This window comes from Scomber japonicus, chromosome 12, assembly GCF_027409825.1.
Source record: "Scomber japonicus isolate fScoJap1 chromosome 12, fScoJap1.pri, whole genome shotgun sequence".
NCBI classification, from domain to species: Eukaryota; Metazoa; Chordata; class Actinopteri; order Scombriformes; family Scombridae; genus Scomber; species Scomber japonicus.
This window is the reverse complement of record NC_070589.1, coordinates 20808252-20827459: the sequence shown is the minus strand read 5'-3', so window position 1 is coordinate 20827459 and position 19208 is coordinate 20808252. Positions and strand designations below refer to the sequence as shown.

Genomic DNA, 19208 nt, shown 5'->3' with positions numbered 1-19208 from the left:
TTCTTGAACTTCCACAGCCCCCTTTCACACAACCAGGCTGCATTTCCCTCTCCTCTGCAAAACTTTGTCTAAAATCCCTCAGAAATGTTCGTCTCGTCATCTCAATTGTCGGATACCATATCTGTCATCTAACATCTTTGAAATTTCACCAGGGGCCCCAGCAGTCTTCCAGAAGGAGCTCAAGAACCTGGATGCCATGGAGGGTGATGACGCTACTCTTTGCTGTGAGCTGTCTAAGCCAGGTGTTCGTGTTGAGTGGAGGAAAGGAGGCAAGGTCCTCCAGCCTGGTAAGAAGTATGAGATGAGGCAGGAAAGGTGCATTCAAGAGCTCTGCATACGGAACCTGGAGCCGGAAGACTGTGGCTACTACACCTGTGACACAGGAGAGCAGCTCACTACAGCCTCCTTGGCAGTGCAAGGTAGCCTATTTTAATACTGTTGCATTTGTCTACAATTGAAATTAAGGTCAATGAGTTTCAGTTTGATTTTTAAAAAAAAGTGATTTGTAATGAATAAGAAAATTCAAATAAATATTAAAAACATTAAGGTTAATTGAAAATGTATTGCTGTAATAAACAGAAAAGTAGTTGTGTTTTTAGGGCAGGCCTTCCTCTTTGTAAGCTGTGATGTTTCACAGCTTCATTTTCTGTCTGTCTGGTATGATGTCATTTTACTTTGACATTTAAGTTGACATAATGTTGATAAGTAAGGTAGAGGCTCAGTGTTTGTATATGTGTATTTTTCACTCAACAGTGAAAGAAGTCTTCATTGTGTGTGGTCTTAAGACCACTGACGTCTTTGTTGGAGAATGGGCAACCTTCTCCTGCCAGCTGTCTGATAGGGCACCTGGCAAAGTGCAGTGGTGGTTGGATGGCAATTTGCTGGAGAACAGCCCTTTTAGTGAGATAGAGCTGAACGAGAGCCACATCCATACACTCACCTTAAAGAACCTGGCCACAGATGACTCTGGCACTGTCACGTTCAAAGCTGGCAGTTTAACATCAACAGCCAAGCTCCTAGTCAAAGGTATCACATTACGGCAATAACCGAAAAAGCAGATAATCAAGTTGCACTCTTTTTTTAAACCCTGCAGAATTTTAAGTATACATGTGAAATCTTGTATACTTAAATAATTAGTACAGGTTGATAAAAATCCAGGGTTGTTTATACAATGTACAATTTATGGTAACATTTATCATAACTGTGAATTAAATAGTGGGTACAGGTGACTACAATTTACAAAATTTCCTCTATTTTCTACTCAATGATCAACATTTCCCAAATTAAAATTGGTGCAATGCTATTTAAAGAATATGAGTGAAAATATTATGAATTATGATTGTTTTCTGCAGGGTTCTGTAAAATGTCTGAACTTCATTAATAGATTAACATGATATTTTGGTGCTTTGTCTTGCATGAGCATCATTAATAATAATAATGATAATGATAATAGAAGTAGCTCCATGCTCTTTGCTTTGATACATTCAAAAACACAAATGGGTGCAGCAACACAACAAAGTTTAGAGTGACTAAAACTAGTCAAATGCGGTAGTGTTTTAAAAAAAAATGATCAGCAATTTGTTGTAACAAAAATGTTATATTAATTTTAAATTGATTTATTAAATTTCATTTAAAATATTTAGACAAATGTATTTCAAGTTCTGTTTGAATCCTTCCTATCTGCTGTATGTCAGGCTTCTGAAATGATGAAATGATAATCACGATTATGTTTCTCTCTTCTGAGATCACAATCATTTATCGCAAATATTCATCCATCTTTAAGATTGTTTTTTTTGTTGGCATTTTTACCTTCCTTTAATAGTTGGCAGTGCTGTGGAGGTCTGTGTGTAATTTAACATACTGTTGTAGTCACATGGTATGGGTCTTTACCAGAATGGCACAAGGGCCCTTATTTGTCTGTTTTTGGGAACAGATTAATTTAATAGGTCTTAAGCTTTTTAAAGCGGTCTCTACTTTTGCAGTGTAAAGCTTGCTTCAGTTATAAGGTGTGACATGGAATCAGGGTCTCCTATGTAAATGTTAGAGCAATGAGGTTAAAGCTTATGTCTTCTGACCTTGTATTTCTAATTAACTGGAGTTAAGGACAAATACTGTACATATCAACCACTCAACAACCATGGTGCACTTTTTAGTGATTAGCAAAGATCAGACAATACAACCCATGTATTGGCTCTCTAAATGGCTACTGTTGGTAGCTAATCTGTGCTAGCGTTACTGTCAACTGTTGTCTTGTGTGTGTTGGCATTGGATGTGTTTACCATCTCCACAAGAGGTTTCCCTTACAGCTGGATCATTCATTATGCTCTCTAGTCCTGGTGGCTAACTTCGGATTATCTGCATACTCACTGACATTTCTGACATTGACCTGCTGTTTCGCAAATCTTCTGTTCAATCTAATGTTCTTTGGATCATATAAATGATTGCTTACATTTGAATCCCAGAAAGATTGCCTATTTGAGATACATTTATGGATTGCGAATGATTGTGCCAGTTACATCACTTGCAGATGGTTGGCATTTGTACATTGTCAGTTGCATCTCAGAAAGACTGCTGTTGGAACTTTAGCCAAACAACTGTTAAAAAAAATCATTACAACATGTAAGTTTGTTTTGGAGACAGAGTGAACATACTGGAAACATACATTTGTGTCTTGGGATCCCTTTGATTGTTTTAGACCAGGCACTCTTAAATTGTCAAGTGGCACTTGATCAAATTTTACTGTAGGTTTCATAAGCATGATCGTGATTATTGTTTGGTTTAATATTCAGCCCTGACTATATATGTATATCTTGGTAATGTAAATGATGAGAGATACTTAATTGGTGATTGGATTCATTGAATAACGTATAGTAGGCCTGGTTTTCAGTATTGAGTTTTATTGGAGAGAGTAAGTGAACCAACAAATAGTAACAACAGACATGTTGTGTTAGTAAAGTGCTGCTCCACCCATCCACTCAGGCCAGTCGCTTTCCACTACTTACCTTTATTCTCATCGCCATTGTGCCATCTCACCAACTGGCCCTGCCCCTAACCTGCAAGCACGAAAGTCTCTAACCTTCCAATACCTTCCCAATGAGTTTGGGAGCTCTTCACTTATCACACCTCCCTCTGTTATCAATGGCCAACATTTATTGGCCCTTGGTTATGACCATTGCCCCGAATCTTGACAGTTGAGCTTTTTGACCCCCTAGTCAATTTTAGAGTCAACACAGTGGTCACAGTGAATGTGTACCATTTGGAATACACAATGTGTACCAGACAATCCCCCAAACCATATTAACATCCCTTGCATATGAATATCTGAAGTTGTTCTGGGGGTTATAAAGCCTATATGTCATTTGGCATGGCCTGTGCATATCGTTATGTCTTATGGTCAAGCCCTATAACTTTGACCCCTGACTCCAACCTCAGATCCCACAGTTGAAGTGGTGAATGAAATGGAGGACCTTCGGGTGCTTGAAAACCAACCGGCTGAGTTCATCTGCCAGTTCTCAAGGCCAGTCAAGGCTCAATGGATGAAAGACGGCCAACCATTGCAGCCTGACGGCCGAAGGGTGGTGGTGGAGCAGGACTGGAATGTGGCTCGCTTGTACATTAGCCGAGTGTCCGCTGTGGACAAGGGCACATACTCCTGTGAAGCAGAGGGGACCTGTGTGGTAGCTTCACTTCATGTGGAAGGTGAGCTTCCCTCCACATGGAAAGAGCACCAGCCTTTAGGGAGCCTCCTCTGATTCCCTCATATCTGACAATTCTGTGGCCCAGTAAACTGATCAGTTGCTGGTTGTCACAAAGTTTGTGTCTTCTGTTTACAACATCTCAAATGATTTGACTTCCTAAACATTGCAAGTCTTCTTTAATAGTTAAACTCTTGTGCTCTCTTTTTTTCTTCATTTCTTCCATTCTGACCTTTAGCCAAACCCATTGAAATTGTCCAGGGCCTGGAGAATATGGAAACCTTTGATGGAGGTGAAACATTGTTTGAGTGTGCCCTCTCTCGTCCTGAGAGCAAAGATTGCTGTTGGCTTCTTGATGGGAAACCAGTGAAAGAATCACCTAATGCTGAGATTGTGTCATTTGAGAGTGGTCGTCGTCACCTGCTCCTGCTCAAAGAGTTGAGTGTTAAAGACAGTTGCACAGTGACCTTCAAAGCTGGTACAGCGTCCACATCTGCCCAACTCTCTGTCAAAGGTGAGTAACTCAAATTAATGACACAAAACTTTGTATTATTGTATTATATTAATATTTTGCTTTAATCATAAATAATCTCATGTGATCAGCTTCAAATTACCTTTTACATTTAATTGTTAATTTTCTCCTAAAAGGCTGGCAGCTTGAAGTTGTAAAGGGTCTGGAGGACAAGGTGGCTGCAGTGGGAGAGAAGGTTGAGTTTTGTGTTGAGTTGACCGAGCCTGTCCCTGGAGCAGAAGTAGCCTGGTATGCCAATGGAATCGAGCTCAAGCCTAGTGACCTCTGGGCTATGAGGGCTGATGGCTGCTCTTATTGCCTTGTCCTGAGACAGGCACCTCTTTTGCCCCAGCAGGAAATTACATTCGCAGCTAGAGATGCTCTCTCTTTGGCCAAGCTCACCATTGTCAGTAAGTGTTTACACAAACAGTACTTCTAAGAAACACTGTTATGTTGAGCAACTTAATTTTAAAAGAATATAATATTTAATATTAATATTGTTTTCGTGTTTTAAATATAAGATCTATTTAGATATAAATCTGAAAGATACATTTGTAGTTATGGTTCTCTGAGTGAATATTTTTTCACCATATTCCATATGTCCTGGTGACATGGATTAATACTTTAAAACAAACCACCTGTGAGCATGAAACCACTTATGAATTTAGTGTATGAATTTAATGGATGATAGTTTTGAAGGAATAGAGAACAGACATTGACAGATCAACATTGTAATCTGGAGTTGTCCTTAAGAGTTCTATCGCTGTTTTCTTCCCAACAGCTGTACCGGATCCTCCAGAGGACCCAGAGGTCCTCAGTAAGACTCAACAGTCTGTCACCCTTTCTTGGTTCACTCCTCTACATAATGGAGGGAGTCCCATTCTGGGCTATAGGGTGGAGATGCGGCTTGTAGACAGTGCCCTCTGGCTCCCATGCCAGTCTGAACCTGTGTGCAACACAGAGTTTTTGGTTGAAAATCTTCTTCCAGGGAGTAGCTACAGGTTTAGAGTGGCAGCCATCAACAGAGCTGGGATTGGAGAACCTGTTGAGCTGCCTCAGACTGTGCAGCTTGGTGAGTGGATGTGTGGTTATGTTCATGAAATTACATTTCTCTGTCTCTCTATTTTCTGTCAAGGATGGACTTGCTTAATTTGCCAAGGCAATATTAACTGCTGTTTTTTATTATTTTTTATTGATATAAGATGGAAACCCTCATCCCTCTTTACACAGAAATACTTGACATTGTTTTGTTTAGTAGTATATTGTTGAGTACCATAGATTACAACGTAAATAATCTATTTTGTTGTAATATATAGGAAGGTTAAGTTTTCTAAATGACTATATTATATGTGTATTTCTCTTTTATTGTTACAGAGGCACCTGTGCAGCAAACAGTTTGCCCAGGTAAGACATTGTGTTTGTTGCACCAGTTTTTGTATTCATTCTACATCTTCAACTGTGGTTACACCTTTATCAAGTTATCCCTCTCAAACCAGATTTTAGGAATATCTGCCATGCCAAATTTGAATAAGTAAAGTTTTATTTGATAGGATCTGACTTTTTGAGAGTTTAACCACAGTCACATTGAAAACTCCATTGTGGTTATAGGTACAGAGGCAACACCACTAGAGTCTGAAATAATGAAGCAGCCCAGTCTGCCCCCTGAAGCTGCAGAAGAAGGTGATGTCCATGAATTATGGGAGGCATCAGCAAAGAAACGACGCATGAGTCGAGAGCCCACTCTGGATTCCATCACTGAACAGCCAGAAGACGATGGTAAAGGTGGTCAAAAGAAATCAGAACAGAAGGAGGAGAAAGTGGAAACAAAGTCAACCGAGAAGGAGCAGGCCATTGTTACTAAAACAGAGTCCAGTTTGTACACCAGCTCTGAGGATGAGTCAGTGACTGGGGGTCCAACGCTTGTGTCCTACCTTAAGAAAAGCAGCAAGACTTCTTCTGTCACAGCAACAGGTGAGTCAGAGACTCTGGCCACTGATAGGTTCTTTGCACATTTCCAGATGACAGAGCAGAAAACAGTGCAGCAGACTGAAGTGAAAACAACCATAATTCAGCAGACAGATACAAAACAAGTGTCTACAGAGGAGACTAACATCATGGAGATAAGTCAAGGTGATGAGCCTGAGCTCAGAGATGCTGCTGTTAAGATTCAAGCTGCCTTTAAGGGCTACAAGACCCGCAAAGACATGCGTCCTGTTTTCAAAGATGTATTCAAAGACCAGACCAAAGAACCTAGTGGCACCATACATCTGGAATGTGTGGCAGAAGGTAAACCAGATAAGGTGCGCTGGCTGAAGGATGGAGAACCACTGACGGATGGCAAACACCATCATATTGATATCTACAATGATGGTACTTGCTCACTGGTCATCACTGCCATCACCACAAAGGATACTGGAGTTTACACCTGTGAAGTCACCAACAAGTTTGGAGTCACCTCTCATAGTGGTAAGGTTACAGTGGGAACAGTAAGAGAGTCATCTGGGCGAAGGCCACTGACGGTGGGCTACAGTGCTGACAGCGAGCCTGAGAGCTCATCAGGTAGTGAGATGGATGAGTCACTGAGGCAGGCAAGCAGACGCCTCAGGCGCTTGTTGCGTACACGTCTCCCTCCAGATGTGGAGGAAGAACCATTTGTCAGTGCAGATGAAGGAGACCTGCGTCCCCCAGATCCTCATTCTTATCGTGAGGATGACAACTACATTTACATTCGCTTTGATTCACGAACAGAGGCTGAGGTCGCCTCAAAGAGGTTCCAGGAGATGTTTACAATCCATGGGGTTCCTGTAGAGACAACCATCCTAGAGGCAGGTCTTAAAGTGGAGCTGCGAATTAAAAAGATGGGCTACTCTGAAGATGGCACAGAGACCCCTACACAAGATAGAGAGCCTCCTGCATTCATGACTGGAGCGCCTGGTAGGAAATACATAAGAGTGGCCCTCCTCCTCCTTTAAACATTTTTATACAATTTCTAAATCATCAATTAATCACTTTATTTCCTTTTACACTTACTTTGCGTGTTTACTATTGTGATTAATGCTAAAGCCCAATATACCTAGTGATATACAGTTTATTAGTGGCTCAAACTTTATGTGATTTATTTGGATTTTCTGACTTGATATGTTCTTGTTAACCAGCTGCCCCAGTCTTCCTGACAGAGCTACGGAGTCAGGATGTTCCAGATGGATATCCAGTTAGCTTTGACTGTGTGGTGATTGGCAAGCCCTCTCCCACCATTCGCTGGTATAAGGATGGCAAATTGCTGGAGGAGAATGACCATTACATGATCAATGAAGACCAAGAGGGCTGCCACCAACTAATTATCACCACTGTGCTGCCCACTGACATGGGTGTCTATCGCTGTACAGCTGAAAACAGCAGCGGCATTGCAGCCACTAAGGCTGAACTCAGGGTTGACAGTGAGTGAATGTACATTACATACACATATGTGTTTTGTTTAGTTTTTTAACAAATATTTGTACTTTCAAGTGTTACATTTTGTTCATGTGATGGCAAACAGTTATGGCAAAATCTAAAAATTCTTAAAAAATAAGAAATTGAATGGATTGAACATAGATGTTTGACATTACATAACGGTGTTGGTGTATCCAGCATCTACATAACCGTTATCTTAAACCCTATCTTACCCTATTTTGCAACAATATTGCTGAACATTGATGTTTAAAAACTAATACTGCTTCTCAGAGGGCTAGCAAAATTACTTATTGACTCCACTGGTCATCGTATAATGCAGCATGTCAATCTTTTCCAACAGTGTCTTGCAGCTCAGATTATGACACTGCTGCTGATGCCACTGAGACATCTTCCTATGTCAGTGCCAAGGGCTACCTGTCCAGGTGAATTTACAGTTTTCATAGTGTTTAAAAAGACGTGTTGATAATATAATTTTATAATATTTTTAAATGTTGAGTACTTGATATGATATGAATCGCTTTACTCTTCCTTGAGCAGGGAAACTGAGACCTTTGAGTCTGTGACTGAAGATGATCAGTTACCACAAGTTGTGGATGAACTTCATGATGTTCATGTCAGTCCAGGTGCACCTATTGCAAAGTTGCAGCTCAGAGTAAAGGGTATGTTCATTAATAAATACAAATCATTAGTTTGTACAAATAATAGTGGATTGTGAGCCTTACACAACTTACACAAAAGAGTAGTATTTCTGAAATGTCTACTGTGTTCCAGGCTTCCCCAAACCCAGAATATACTGGTTCAAAGACGGCCATCCTCTGCGGGCCTCAAAAAGGATTCTGTTGCAAGCAGGGCGAGATGTTCATGGCGTGGAGATCCTGGAGGTGAAGAAAGAGGACATGGGGGAGTACTCTGCTTACATTAGCAATGCAGCCGGTTCTGCTTACTCCTCTGCCCGACTGATTGTCCTAAGTATGTGTTCTTGAACAACTGACTACAAAAAAACCCAGCATGACATACTGTACATCATATTGATTTACTCTGAGCTTAAAAATGCAGTTAAGATGTTTATATATTAACAACCATGTTTTCTAACAGAACCAGGAGAGATTATGCCTCAAGATAAAACAGGTAATTGGACATTTATTCTACAGACATGGCACCAATACAGGTTCTTTTGAAGATATAATGATATATTATAAGTGACTGAGCTCTAGTGTTATACTGCATTTTTACAGCCCCCAAAGAACCCCTGGTGCCACCACGCTTCCTTGAAAGATTCAGTAACAGGAAGGTGAAACAAGGAACCAGCATCACTTTGTCTGTCAAAGTAGAAGGTTTGTTCACTTTATTGTTTGATTGTTTAAACACCTGCAAACATTTTGTCTGTGGTTTGTGTGCAAAAAGATAATTGTACCAAGATAAAAACCCAGTTGTGCAACTCCAGTGATAGTATCTGGTGCAGCATGTATTGCAGATTCTCAATGCTCATCTTTAATCTTTCAGGGTCTCCTACTCCTATGGTCTCCTGGCTAAAGGAGGAATCAATTGAGGATGTCCTGTGGATCAAGCCTGATACCAAGGGGTACAAAATAGCGAGTTCCGGGCGCCAGCACAGCCTCATCTTGATGGACGTGGGAACAGAGTACACTGGTGCCTATACGTGTATCGCCACAAATAGGGCAGGACAGTCCATCTTCACAGCCCACCTCGAGGTGGATGACAGTAAGGAAAACAAAATCATCTAGATTGTCTGTGTATATTATCATGATCAATGAGTACACTAAGTAGAGTACAAACCTCTAACTTCATCATGAGTCATCTGGATTTTGAAGAAACATTAGCACATACATATGTCATATTAGTTATGGCTAAAAATATATCATGTCAAAATTTCAATATTGGCATTATTATTTAAGTCTGATCAAGTTATCCTTGATGTTTATCGTTTCATCCAAATCCTCAGCACCACAACCAAAGCAAGAGACCAAAGTCACAGAGTAAGTTTTTGTTGGAGATGTGAAATGTCACAGCAAAAAGTATAATCTGTACATTGTTAATACATTGAAAATAAAATGCATAATTTAATAATCCTCAGGGTTCTTGGGATTACAGTTAGTCCTCCAGAGGATGAGGCTAACAGAGGAAAAGGTGAGATATATCACCTTTATATGCTGTCATATACAAGTACAATTTTAGTAACCCTGTTTGTTGTTTATAGACTGTAAATACTGAAATGTTTATGGTATTCTTTGTGACTTCAATCAAGAGGGTAAAATGCCCTACCTAGGGGAAGTTGGTACAGAGGAATTCCTCATGAAACTCACCTCCCAGATTACTGAAATGGTATCAGCCAAGTTCACTCAAGGTAAGTGTATATCACAGACCATTGTGTGTATGTAGTAGAGTATTACATTATTTGATAAGGTAATAGACATTCTAATAGAAGTTTACAAGACTTTCTTCCAGACAAATGCTGAGAAATTAGTATATCACTAAAAATGCTGGACATACTATACTGTATATTCCAGAAACCAATCTTAAAGCTAACATAAACAGGCTATGTTGAGGTAATGACTATGTTTTTAACTTTTAGTATCTAAAAATATAACAGCAATAGTCAACCAATTTAGCTTAGAACCACACAGCTCCAAGCTAAACACACACAATTGTTTCAGCCCTTCAGAAAGAAAGATGTAATAATCTGATTTTGATTAAATAAATTATTGAGATGCTAGTACAAAACACACAAGCTACGAATGTGGGTGGTACTTTGGCTGTTTACTGTGTTTAACATTCAAAATGCATGTGTTGGTGTTAAGGTAGAATGAAATATAATCACATGCTATGTGATTAAATGTTGATTATCAATGTTGTTGTCATCATACATGCAGCAACCTAACTGACCCAATAACATACAAGATAGGCAACCAAGGCCACAGAGTGCATTTACATTTTTATTCCAGCCAAAGACTACACTGACCAGATTATTACACTGTTGAATCACATGGTGTTATATTATAATGGTTGCCTATTGCTTTGCTAAATTATACTGAATATTAATCTTCTGATGCTTGTCATGAACACTGTATATGAAACATGCAAGCTGCTATGAATGACTTTGCAAGTAGCTAATACTAAAGATGCTTACAAAATCAGTCCAAACACTGTGTTGGATACAGTGCTGTTAAGTGTTTTGTTACGTACCAGTCACAGGTTTGGTTGAATTCAGTGAATTTATTATGATAATTCAAGAATTGTGATTGTGTTATTTAATCTGAATGCTTTAACACTGCAATTCTTGAATTTGAATTCACATCTCATGGAGATGAAATTGGCAACAAACCTGTTCTTCCTTTTGTCCATTCTGTTTTTCAGCATGTGTTGCTTCATTGATGTGTATATGACTTACAGGCCCTTGTTTCTTCATACAGACATCATTCCTTTATCACTTTTACATCCATAAGTTTACCAACCCAACCAATTAAGTGCTCATCCAATCATGAATGTGTTATTCAGACAGCTCACAGAATCACGAAGTGCTCCAGTGGATGAAAACTTGGCCCAAAGCTACCAGTATGTATCTCAAGTGCATCAGCTTCACAATAATTATACATTTTTCCACAAGATATATGACTTGGTGAGGTATCATTTAGCAGGTCACTAAGGAGATTCCTTGTGGAAACAATGTTGTCTTACATTTCCTTATAAATGTAGGAAAACATTCTATTATGTTTTGAGCTATCACAACAGCTCCATCATTTTCTAACTCTTCGAACATCTTTTCCCATTTCATGCCGCTTATTTCATCACCAATGAGGTTTGCTTGACATTTCAAAATTGTTTTGAAATTAGTCGCGAGTTATAGCTTGAATACATGTTCACAGACTGACATGTATGTGTAAAGCTCAGATCACGAACGTTATCTGTACTCTGTACTAGAGCTTTTGTTGCATGTTGTCACAATACTAACAAAATCCATAATACATTTACATAATACATTTACATAATACATTTACATCATTTACATTTCGTCCGGGTCGTGGAACTGTGGACCAGCTCTACTCCCTATGCAGGATCCTTGAGGGTGCATGGGAGTTTGCCCAACCAGTCCATGGGTTTTGTGGACTTGGAGAAGGCATTCGACTGTGTCCCTCTGGGAGTCCTCTGGGGGGTTCTCCGGGAGTATGGGGTGTCGGACCCTCTGACACCCCTTCTTTAAGTCTGCAAAATATTTATTTATTCATTTATTTTTAAATTTGAAATTATATATTGCAGTAATGATTTGCCTTTTTGGATTAAAAAAACATTAAATTAAACACCAGTAGATACCAGCACAGAACTATTGATTGCTTGAAATGTGACTTCTTGCTAACTTGTCCTGCCACAGCTGAGCTCTGACACACTAAATGGAGTGGTCCCACATTCAAACCCAAAACTGATACTTCTTCATCTTGAGCAAAGTACTTAAGTTTAAAAGATAGATGGATCATCATACCTGTACGTGTTGTTGCATTTTTCACAATTGACCTGTCAAGCTCTGATTACCTTCCTCCCTGCGTGCTGCCCCAGCTTCATTACGTGTACCAGGTGGTGACAGTGATGACGAGACTAAGACCCCTTCTCCATCACCTCATCACGGTCGCTCTCGTCCTCCCTCCCTCATTGCGGACTCCTCCTCTGAGTCTGATGAGGGGGATGCCAGAGGAGAGGTGAGATACTGTATGGAAATTATACATGTAACACTGGCCAAAGTTTGCTTGTATTAAGTATGAAGCAATCATCCTTAAAAAGGGTTCGCATACATTTACTCCAGACAACTAGAAACATGTGCAATACCATGCAATATTACAATTTTGCAGTATCCTTTTCTGCTGAGACTACCCCATGTGTTTCTACACTACATATTGTGGCTGTAAGTAGTGATGGCATTGCACTGCCAGCCTTATTAACATATGTGGAAGACAAAAAAATATTACAGTATAGTACAAAACCAGACAAACAGCTTTTCAGCATTCTGAATTTCTATATTATCATATTATTATTATTATATTGCACAGTGCATACAGTATGTGAGCTGTCATTCATATAAATTATTTACAGATGTTTGACATCTATGTGGCAACGGCTGACTACAACCCAACCATTGCAAGCAAAGAATCCATCTCCCTGAAGGAGGGGCAGTATGTTGAGGTTTTGGATTCAGCTCATCCACTCAAGTGGTTAGTCCGGACCAAACCCACCAAAACTACACCATCTCGCCAAGGATTCGTTTCACCTGCCTACCTGGACAGGAAACTAAAAGTATGTCTTAAGGCCACAGCAGCAATGGAACATCTAAAGTTGTTTCCACCAACATCAGTTCTTGAAGCCTTTGAACATTTAAAACTGCTAATAAAAATGTGTATTCCTCCAGCTCACTGCTGATACAGGTGATCTTCCAGAAACGAATGTAGAGGAGGTATCTGAGGGAGAATACAAGAGGAAATTATTGTAAGTAAACCAAATCTACTCTCACTAAGAAAACACTGAAACCAAGCACAGCATCATAACTGATGTAATAATAATACATTCTTATTTATATTGTTTCATGTCCCTAGCCAATTGATTCAGGACTTGATCAAAGGTGAATCAGAGTTTGTGAAAGAGGTGAACTTCTTTACCTCCCATCACCTGAAGCATGCAGACTGTGCTGATGCACCACCGGATGTCAGCAGCTGCAAGAAAGACATATTTAGGAACATTGATGATATCAAGGCCTTCCACAGCAAGTGAGCTCACCTCTTGATGACTAGTCTTTGTAGTCAGCTGTTTTAGAAAAGAAAAGAAAAACATGTGTTTTGCATCTTTATCATCTATACAGAAAACAATTTGTATTCTCCTATCAAATCAATTTAATGACATACAGTGAGATTTACAGTGAAATTTCTTTCATCCTCATTGAATGAATAATTTTGTTTGTAGTGCCTTCCTCCCAAAGTTAAATGACTGTGAGACAGATGATGATATAGCCATGTGCTTCCTGAAGAACAAAGGGGGCTTTGAGCAGTACCTCCAGTATCTTGTAGGTCAGCCTCAGGCTGAATCTGCCCTCAGTGACAAGACTGTCCACCGCTTCTTTAAGGTAACACAGCTTTTCACAGAACTGTTATTGTTGCACTGTGGATTATGCAATGAGACAAACCCATTACACTTCCTGACGTCTGCTACCGCATAATAAAGATATATCTCTGTTGTTTCAGTTTGTTGTGCCAACTTTGTTAAAGCTGTTATTTGACAACTCGCGTCTGTACACTTGTAGTTGTTACCTTGTAAATAGTCATTAGGCTGACTGTGAAAGGACTTCACCAATATAATGACTTGAAATAAAAATGTCCACCTTTCATTATATTGTAGGAGTACAGTGAGAAAGAGCAAGCCACTGCAGACCCAGCAGGTCCCCCTGTACGCAGCATCAACACCTATGTCCAACAACCACTGGATAGGATTCAGAAGTACAAGGCCTTCCTCAAGGTGACAGCTTTGATACAGGACATGCAGCAATCTTGTTAGGATCACCTCTCTACATTACAGATGGGAACTCATCACTTGCATGTGTTCGGTCACAACTACTTCTCAGTGAGTATCACCTCAGTTTTATTAAAATTTCTACTCAACATCTTCAGGAGCTCATTAAAAACAAGGCGAGAAATGGTCAGAACTGCTGCCTCCTGGAAGAAGCATATGCCATGGTCTCTGCACTTCCTCAGCGCTCTGAGAATACGCACCATGTCTCCATGATTGAGAACTATCCTGCAACCCTGGAAGCACTAGGAGAGCCACTTAGACAGGTGGGGTATAGTTAATGAGTAATGCAATGGTTAGAGGCTTGATTGTCTTATTGTTTGATTGTGTATATGTTTTCTTCTCCTCTTTTTGCACCAGGGACCTTTCCAAGTGTGGGAGGGAGCTCCTGGAATTAGGACGTCCTCTAGAGGTCACCACCGCCACGTCTTTCTCTTTAAGAACTACTGTGTAATCTGCAAACCCAAGAGAGACAGCAACACTGATACACAAGCATATGTCTTCAAGAACATGATGAAGGTAAGACTTTTGATATTGTCATGTCTTGTTTAGATGCCATCTTATGTCTTGTGGTCTGCAGTCTGAATGATGATTACTCTGTTCTTCATCCTGCAGCTGAACAACATCGATGTGAATGAGACAGTGGAGGGTGATGACCGTGCTTTTGAGATCTGGCATGAACGCGAGGACTCAGTCAGGAAATATACCTTGCAGGCCAGAACGGTTACCATCAAAAACTCATGGCTGAGAGACTTCCGAGAACTACAGCAGCGATACAGCATGCCATCTTGGAGTGAGTGGGACACACAATCTAAGATGTTTCTCTTTTATCACTACAATTTTCAAACATTGTTTTCCATGGTTTATCTGCTTTTATAGGTCACCCAGACTTTGATGAAATTCTGGCAAATTGTACAGCGGAACTGGGACAGACTGTTAAACTGGCTTGTAAAGCCACTGGAGTACCCAAGCCTGTGGTCACCTGGTACAAGGGTACAACAATTTTCATTATTTCCTCCACCGGGTGATGGAGTAACACCAGATGCCCTGACTTGAATGACAGATTAATTTCTCTATGCTAGCAGTCTGAGGTATGTGTTACATCAATACATGGGTTACTTGTTGATTGCAGATGGACGTGCAGTGGAGGCAGATCCTCATCACATCATCATTGAGGACCCAGATGGTTCCTGCACACTGATCCTCGATAACATGACAGCAGATGATTCTGGCCAGTACATGTGCTTTGCCACAAGTGCAGCTGGCAATGCCAGCACTCTTGGCAAGATCACTGTTCAGGGTAAGTGGCATACATTGACACAGTGTAGTGTCCCAAAACACCATATTTTCATTTATAACCGTAATGCAGCACAAGAAATATCAGAAATGAGTCATTCTGCAATTAAACTAACAGACTGGAATTCAACTACTGAAATTAAGGAACAGATAACCAATGTAGTTATCAAATAGACAAAAAAACATCACTTAAGCATAATCTCTATGTCTTAATTCTAGTGCTTAAATTTGTATTAAATTCTTATATCTTTCTTGTAGTGCCTCCTCGTTTTGTCAATAAAATGAGGAACGCTATCTTTGTTGCTGGTGAGGATGCTCAGTTCACCTGCGTCATACAGAGTGCTCCCAGCCCAAAGATCAGGTATATACACTTCCCTCACTATATGTTTGACATTTTCAGAATATTTTGATTAAATTGAGATGGTTGTTTGAAATTATTTGTCACTTTGTGTGTTAACCTCTGCTCTCTGATTGCATGTACCTGTGTATGGTCAAGGTGGTTCAAGGATGGCAGGCTGCTGACTGATCAGGAAAAGTATCAGACCTACAGTGAACTCCGTAGTGGAGTTCTGGTCTTGGTAATAAAAAGCCTAACAGAGAGAGATCTGGGACACTACGAGTGTGAGGTAGGTCTATAGTAACATCATTCTTGAATCTCAGAACTAATTATATTGTTGTTTTCACTAATATGTAAGATACATTAATTCTATCCAGAATGTTTTGTTAAAAAAAACGAATCACTTTAATTTGGTCCCACAATTGTGTCTACACAAAAGAGTTGACTCTATGTGAGTTGATATCAATTAACAACAATAAATCATCTTTAGGACTCTAAAAATATAATCCTTGTGTTGCCAGTTGTCCAACCGTCTCGGCAGTGCCAAGTGTGCTGCTGATTTAATTCCACCCTCCGCTGTGGCTCGCAGTGGTGAGCAGGCAATCAGGATTGAAGGTAGGAACACTGACTTAATACTCACAAAACAGACTCTTTGTATATCTTTTTCAGGTTTTCAATATGTTGCAATATGTTACTTCATCTCTAGCTTTATTACTGTTCTATGCCCATTAAATTGTACTCATTCTGCTTCCTCCTTAGTTACAGAGCAGGAGACTAAAATACCAAAGAAAACCATAATCATGTAAGTGTGAACAGGGCTTGTGCATAAAGCAGTTTGTTGACTGGTAGGACATCTTATCATTATTTAAACTGTGTATTTCATGTCCTCATTAGTAGTAAGAAATGTGAATAGGCTATAAGATAAAAAAGATAAGTACATATGTGATTCAGATTAGTTTTGGCCTTGCAGAGTTGGCTTGCTGAACAGGAAATTTGGAGCAATTTTGCATGTGTGTGTGTGTGCATCCCTCACTGGCCCCATGTATGCAATATTTAAAGCCTGAGTGCAAAGGAGTCTATCACAAGGATGATGAAAGGATGGGCTGTTTTCACCAGGGTGCTGTCGACTTTAAACGGCAACTTTATAATTGCGCCTCGTCACACAGCATTTATATTTGAATCCAAGACTTCATACTGAATCATTTTAAAGCATAGACAATGAACAGCCAAGCATGCTCCTGGTGACATGTACTTTCCTTCCTTTCTAGTTTGTGGGGAGTCAGCTTTTCAAATTTAGATGCATAGTTTGGTGTCAGTTGTACAGTGTTTGAAGCCCCCCCCCTTCCATAGTCTGTGTGAAAACTGCATGCAGTCCAGTATTTTGTACAGAAAGTCTTCGTCTTAATTCCAGTGAGGAGACTATAACCACTGTGGTGAAGAACCCACGTATGAGGAGGCACAGGTCCCCTGGCTTGACTCTTGCTGGAACCCACCGCTTAGAGACTGCCACCCCAGAGCCCCCCACAGCCAGGCAAAGGAGGATACCCACTCCAAGAAAGACCACCATCCCAACCCTCTATGTTACTGAGCCCGAAGGTGCTGAGGCCAGGGTCACGGAGAGCAAGCCCAAGTGGGTTGAGGTAGAGGAGGTCATTGAGTACAAGGTCAATAAATCTCCCAGGATGCCCAGGAGGAGAGGCATCTCACCAGCAGCATCTGATCGTGCAGCCACTCCCTCCAGACCCAAAAGGTCTCCACCAGAAAACCCAAATGCCAATAATTCCAACAACAAGCTGGTGGAGCAGGCAGAGGCCCAGCTGCAAGGAGACGTCAGCAGCCAGCCTCTCTCTTGGGAAGACGAGGATGGTAACGCTCCCTCTGGTTCTGTCACTGCAGTCATCGGGGAGCCATATGAGCTCTCATCTGTCCTTACCACAGATGTAGAGGACAGTGAGGACCTGGATGACCAACAGACTGTCATCTTTGAGCCCGATGATGAAGATAATGATCTTGACCTTTACAGAAAGCAGGAACCGAAGATCCTGACACACGGAGACCGTGTTTTGACACTCGAGGACCTGGAAGATTATGTCCCAGAAGAAGGTGAGACCTACGGCTCCTCCAGTACCCACCACACCCCTGTTGAAAAGCCCTGTGAGATCTCTGTGCTCCAGAGGGAGATTGGCGGATCCACGGTGGGACAGCCGGTGCTCCTCAACGTGGGTCGGCCCATCGTGGCCCCGAGGCAGAGGAGTGGCTTCTTCGGTCGCTTCAGGGATCAACTCTCCAGCAGCCTTTTCTCATCTGCTGTCCCCCAAGCCAGCGGCGCCCGGTCTACAACGGAGAGGCACGTCCCCATTCAAGTGAGCCATGCAAAGCTGGAAGTGAAGCCTTCATACTGCTCCGAGGTGCAGAGAGTTGAAGGTGGGCAGCAGAGCTTTAAAACCAAAGTGTCAACTCAGACCTACGGCTACACATCAGTGGGGAACCCAGTCACTCTTCAAATAAGTGATAATCTTTATCAGAACCAGTAGCTTTAAAATAACTGGGCTATAATAAAAGATAATGTACTGACACAAACCCTCTTAGTCTTAAATGGGGACATTTCCACTTACATGATGAATAAGACATATCCTAACCTGAAGTATATTTACTGTATTTGACAAACCATTCCATTTTGAAACTACCCATCAGAAAATAGGCTCATCAGGTCTTTTTCTTGTCAAATGGTTAGAGTCAGATGGTCTCTTAGGTGTTTAGACAATTCTATTGACAAAACTCTAAAGAAGAGAGAAAACGTGAGTATAAATTATGTCACTATAAGCAGGTTTCAGTCCCACACTGTTCAGTTATGACATTTCATGTATGTGTTGTATAATACACAGTGGACAGTAGCCAAGAAACCAAGGCTTGACATTTGACTGATGGACTTTTGAAGGCTCTAACATTACAAAATGTTTATTTCATTTACACATAGTTTCACAGTCGTGAATACAGGCAGTAGACTTAGTGATGCTCTATACATAAACAAATAGCAATATATTTACATACACAATATATATTTTTGGTATTTACTTTTGTACCTTTCAAGAAATGCTACCTTTTTCACTTTTGCAGTTACCAATTCCTGGAACAGCAATAGTTGGAGTTAATGAATATTAATGAGGTCAAGTATAGACCTTTCTATTACTGTATTGCAATAAGTTAATTTAAATAATGCAATACTCATTATGTCAACCTGAACAGACCTTTGGTGACAGTTGTGGTTCATGATCAGTTGTAAGTTTAACCAAAGGCTGTCAAATATACTCAACCTCCAACGTTATCAAAAATAAGTTCACAACACCTTTGTTAG

At 40.5% G+C, this 19208-nt stretch overlaps 1 protein-coding gene across 1 annotated transcript in view; it reads left to right on the top strand.

Annotated features, from left to right (window-relative positions):
- obscnb (obscurin, cytoskeletal calmodulin and titin-interacting RhoGEF b) overlaps positions 1-18811 on the top strand; it is a 56626-nt gene extending 37815 nt beyond the window's left edge. The window contains exons 45-78 of the mRNA XM_053329461.1: positions 153-419; positions 754-1026; positions 3433-3699; positions 3934-4209; positions 4344-4616; positions 4988-5278; positions 5815-7140; positions 7362-7643; positions 8000-8081; positions 8197-8318; positions 8431-8628; positions 8755-8787; positions 8895-8993; positions 9163-9381; positions 9623-9656; positions 9755-9807; positions 9926-10024; positions 11176-11232; positions 12229-12368; positions 12760-12960; positions 13073-13149; positions 13257-13427; positions 13621-13780; positions 14053-14169; positions 14322-14486; positions 14581-14739; positions 14836-15013; positions 15100-15213; positions 15353-15520; positions 15775-15877; positions 16013-16142; positions 16375-16468; positions 16613-16655; positions 17265-18811. Coding sequence (XP_053185436.1) covers positions 153-419; positions 754-1026; positions 3433-3699; positions 3934-4209; positions 4344-4616; positions 4988-5278; positions 5815-7140; positions 7362-7643; positions 8000-8081; positions 8197-8318; positions 8431-8628; positions 8755-8787; positions 8895-8993; positions 9163-9381; positions 9623-9656; positions 9755-9807; positions 9926-10024; positions 11176-11232; positions 12229-12368; positions 12760-12960; positions 13073-13149; positions 13257-13427; positions 13621-13780; positions 14053-14169; positions 14322-14486; positions 14581-14739; positions 14836-15013; positions 15100-15213; positions 15353-15520; positions 15775-15877; positions 16013-16142; positions 16375-16468; positions 16613-16655; positions 17265-18387 — 7394 coding nt within the window. The 3' untranslated portion in view covers positions 18388-18811. The remainder of the gene's footprint in view (positions 1-152; positions 420-753; positions 1027-3432; positions 3700-3933; positions 4210-4343; positions 4617-4987; positions 5279-5814; positions 7141-7361; positions 7644-7999; positions 8082-8196; positions 8319-8430; positions 8629-8754; positions 8788-8894; positions 8994-9162; positions 9382-9622; positions 9657-9754; positions 9808-9925; positions 10025-11175; positions 11233-12228; positions 12369-12759; positions 12961-13072; positions 13150-13256; positions 13428-13620; positions 13781-14052; positions 14170-14321; positions 14487-14580; positions 14740-14835; positions 15014-15099; positions 15214-15352; positions 15521-15774; positions 15878-16012; positions 16143-16374; positions 16469-16612; positions 16656-17264) is intronic.
- The last annotated feature ends 397 nt before the right edge of the window (positions 18812-19208 follow it).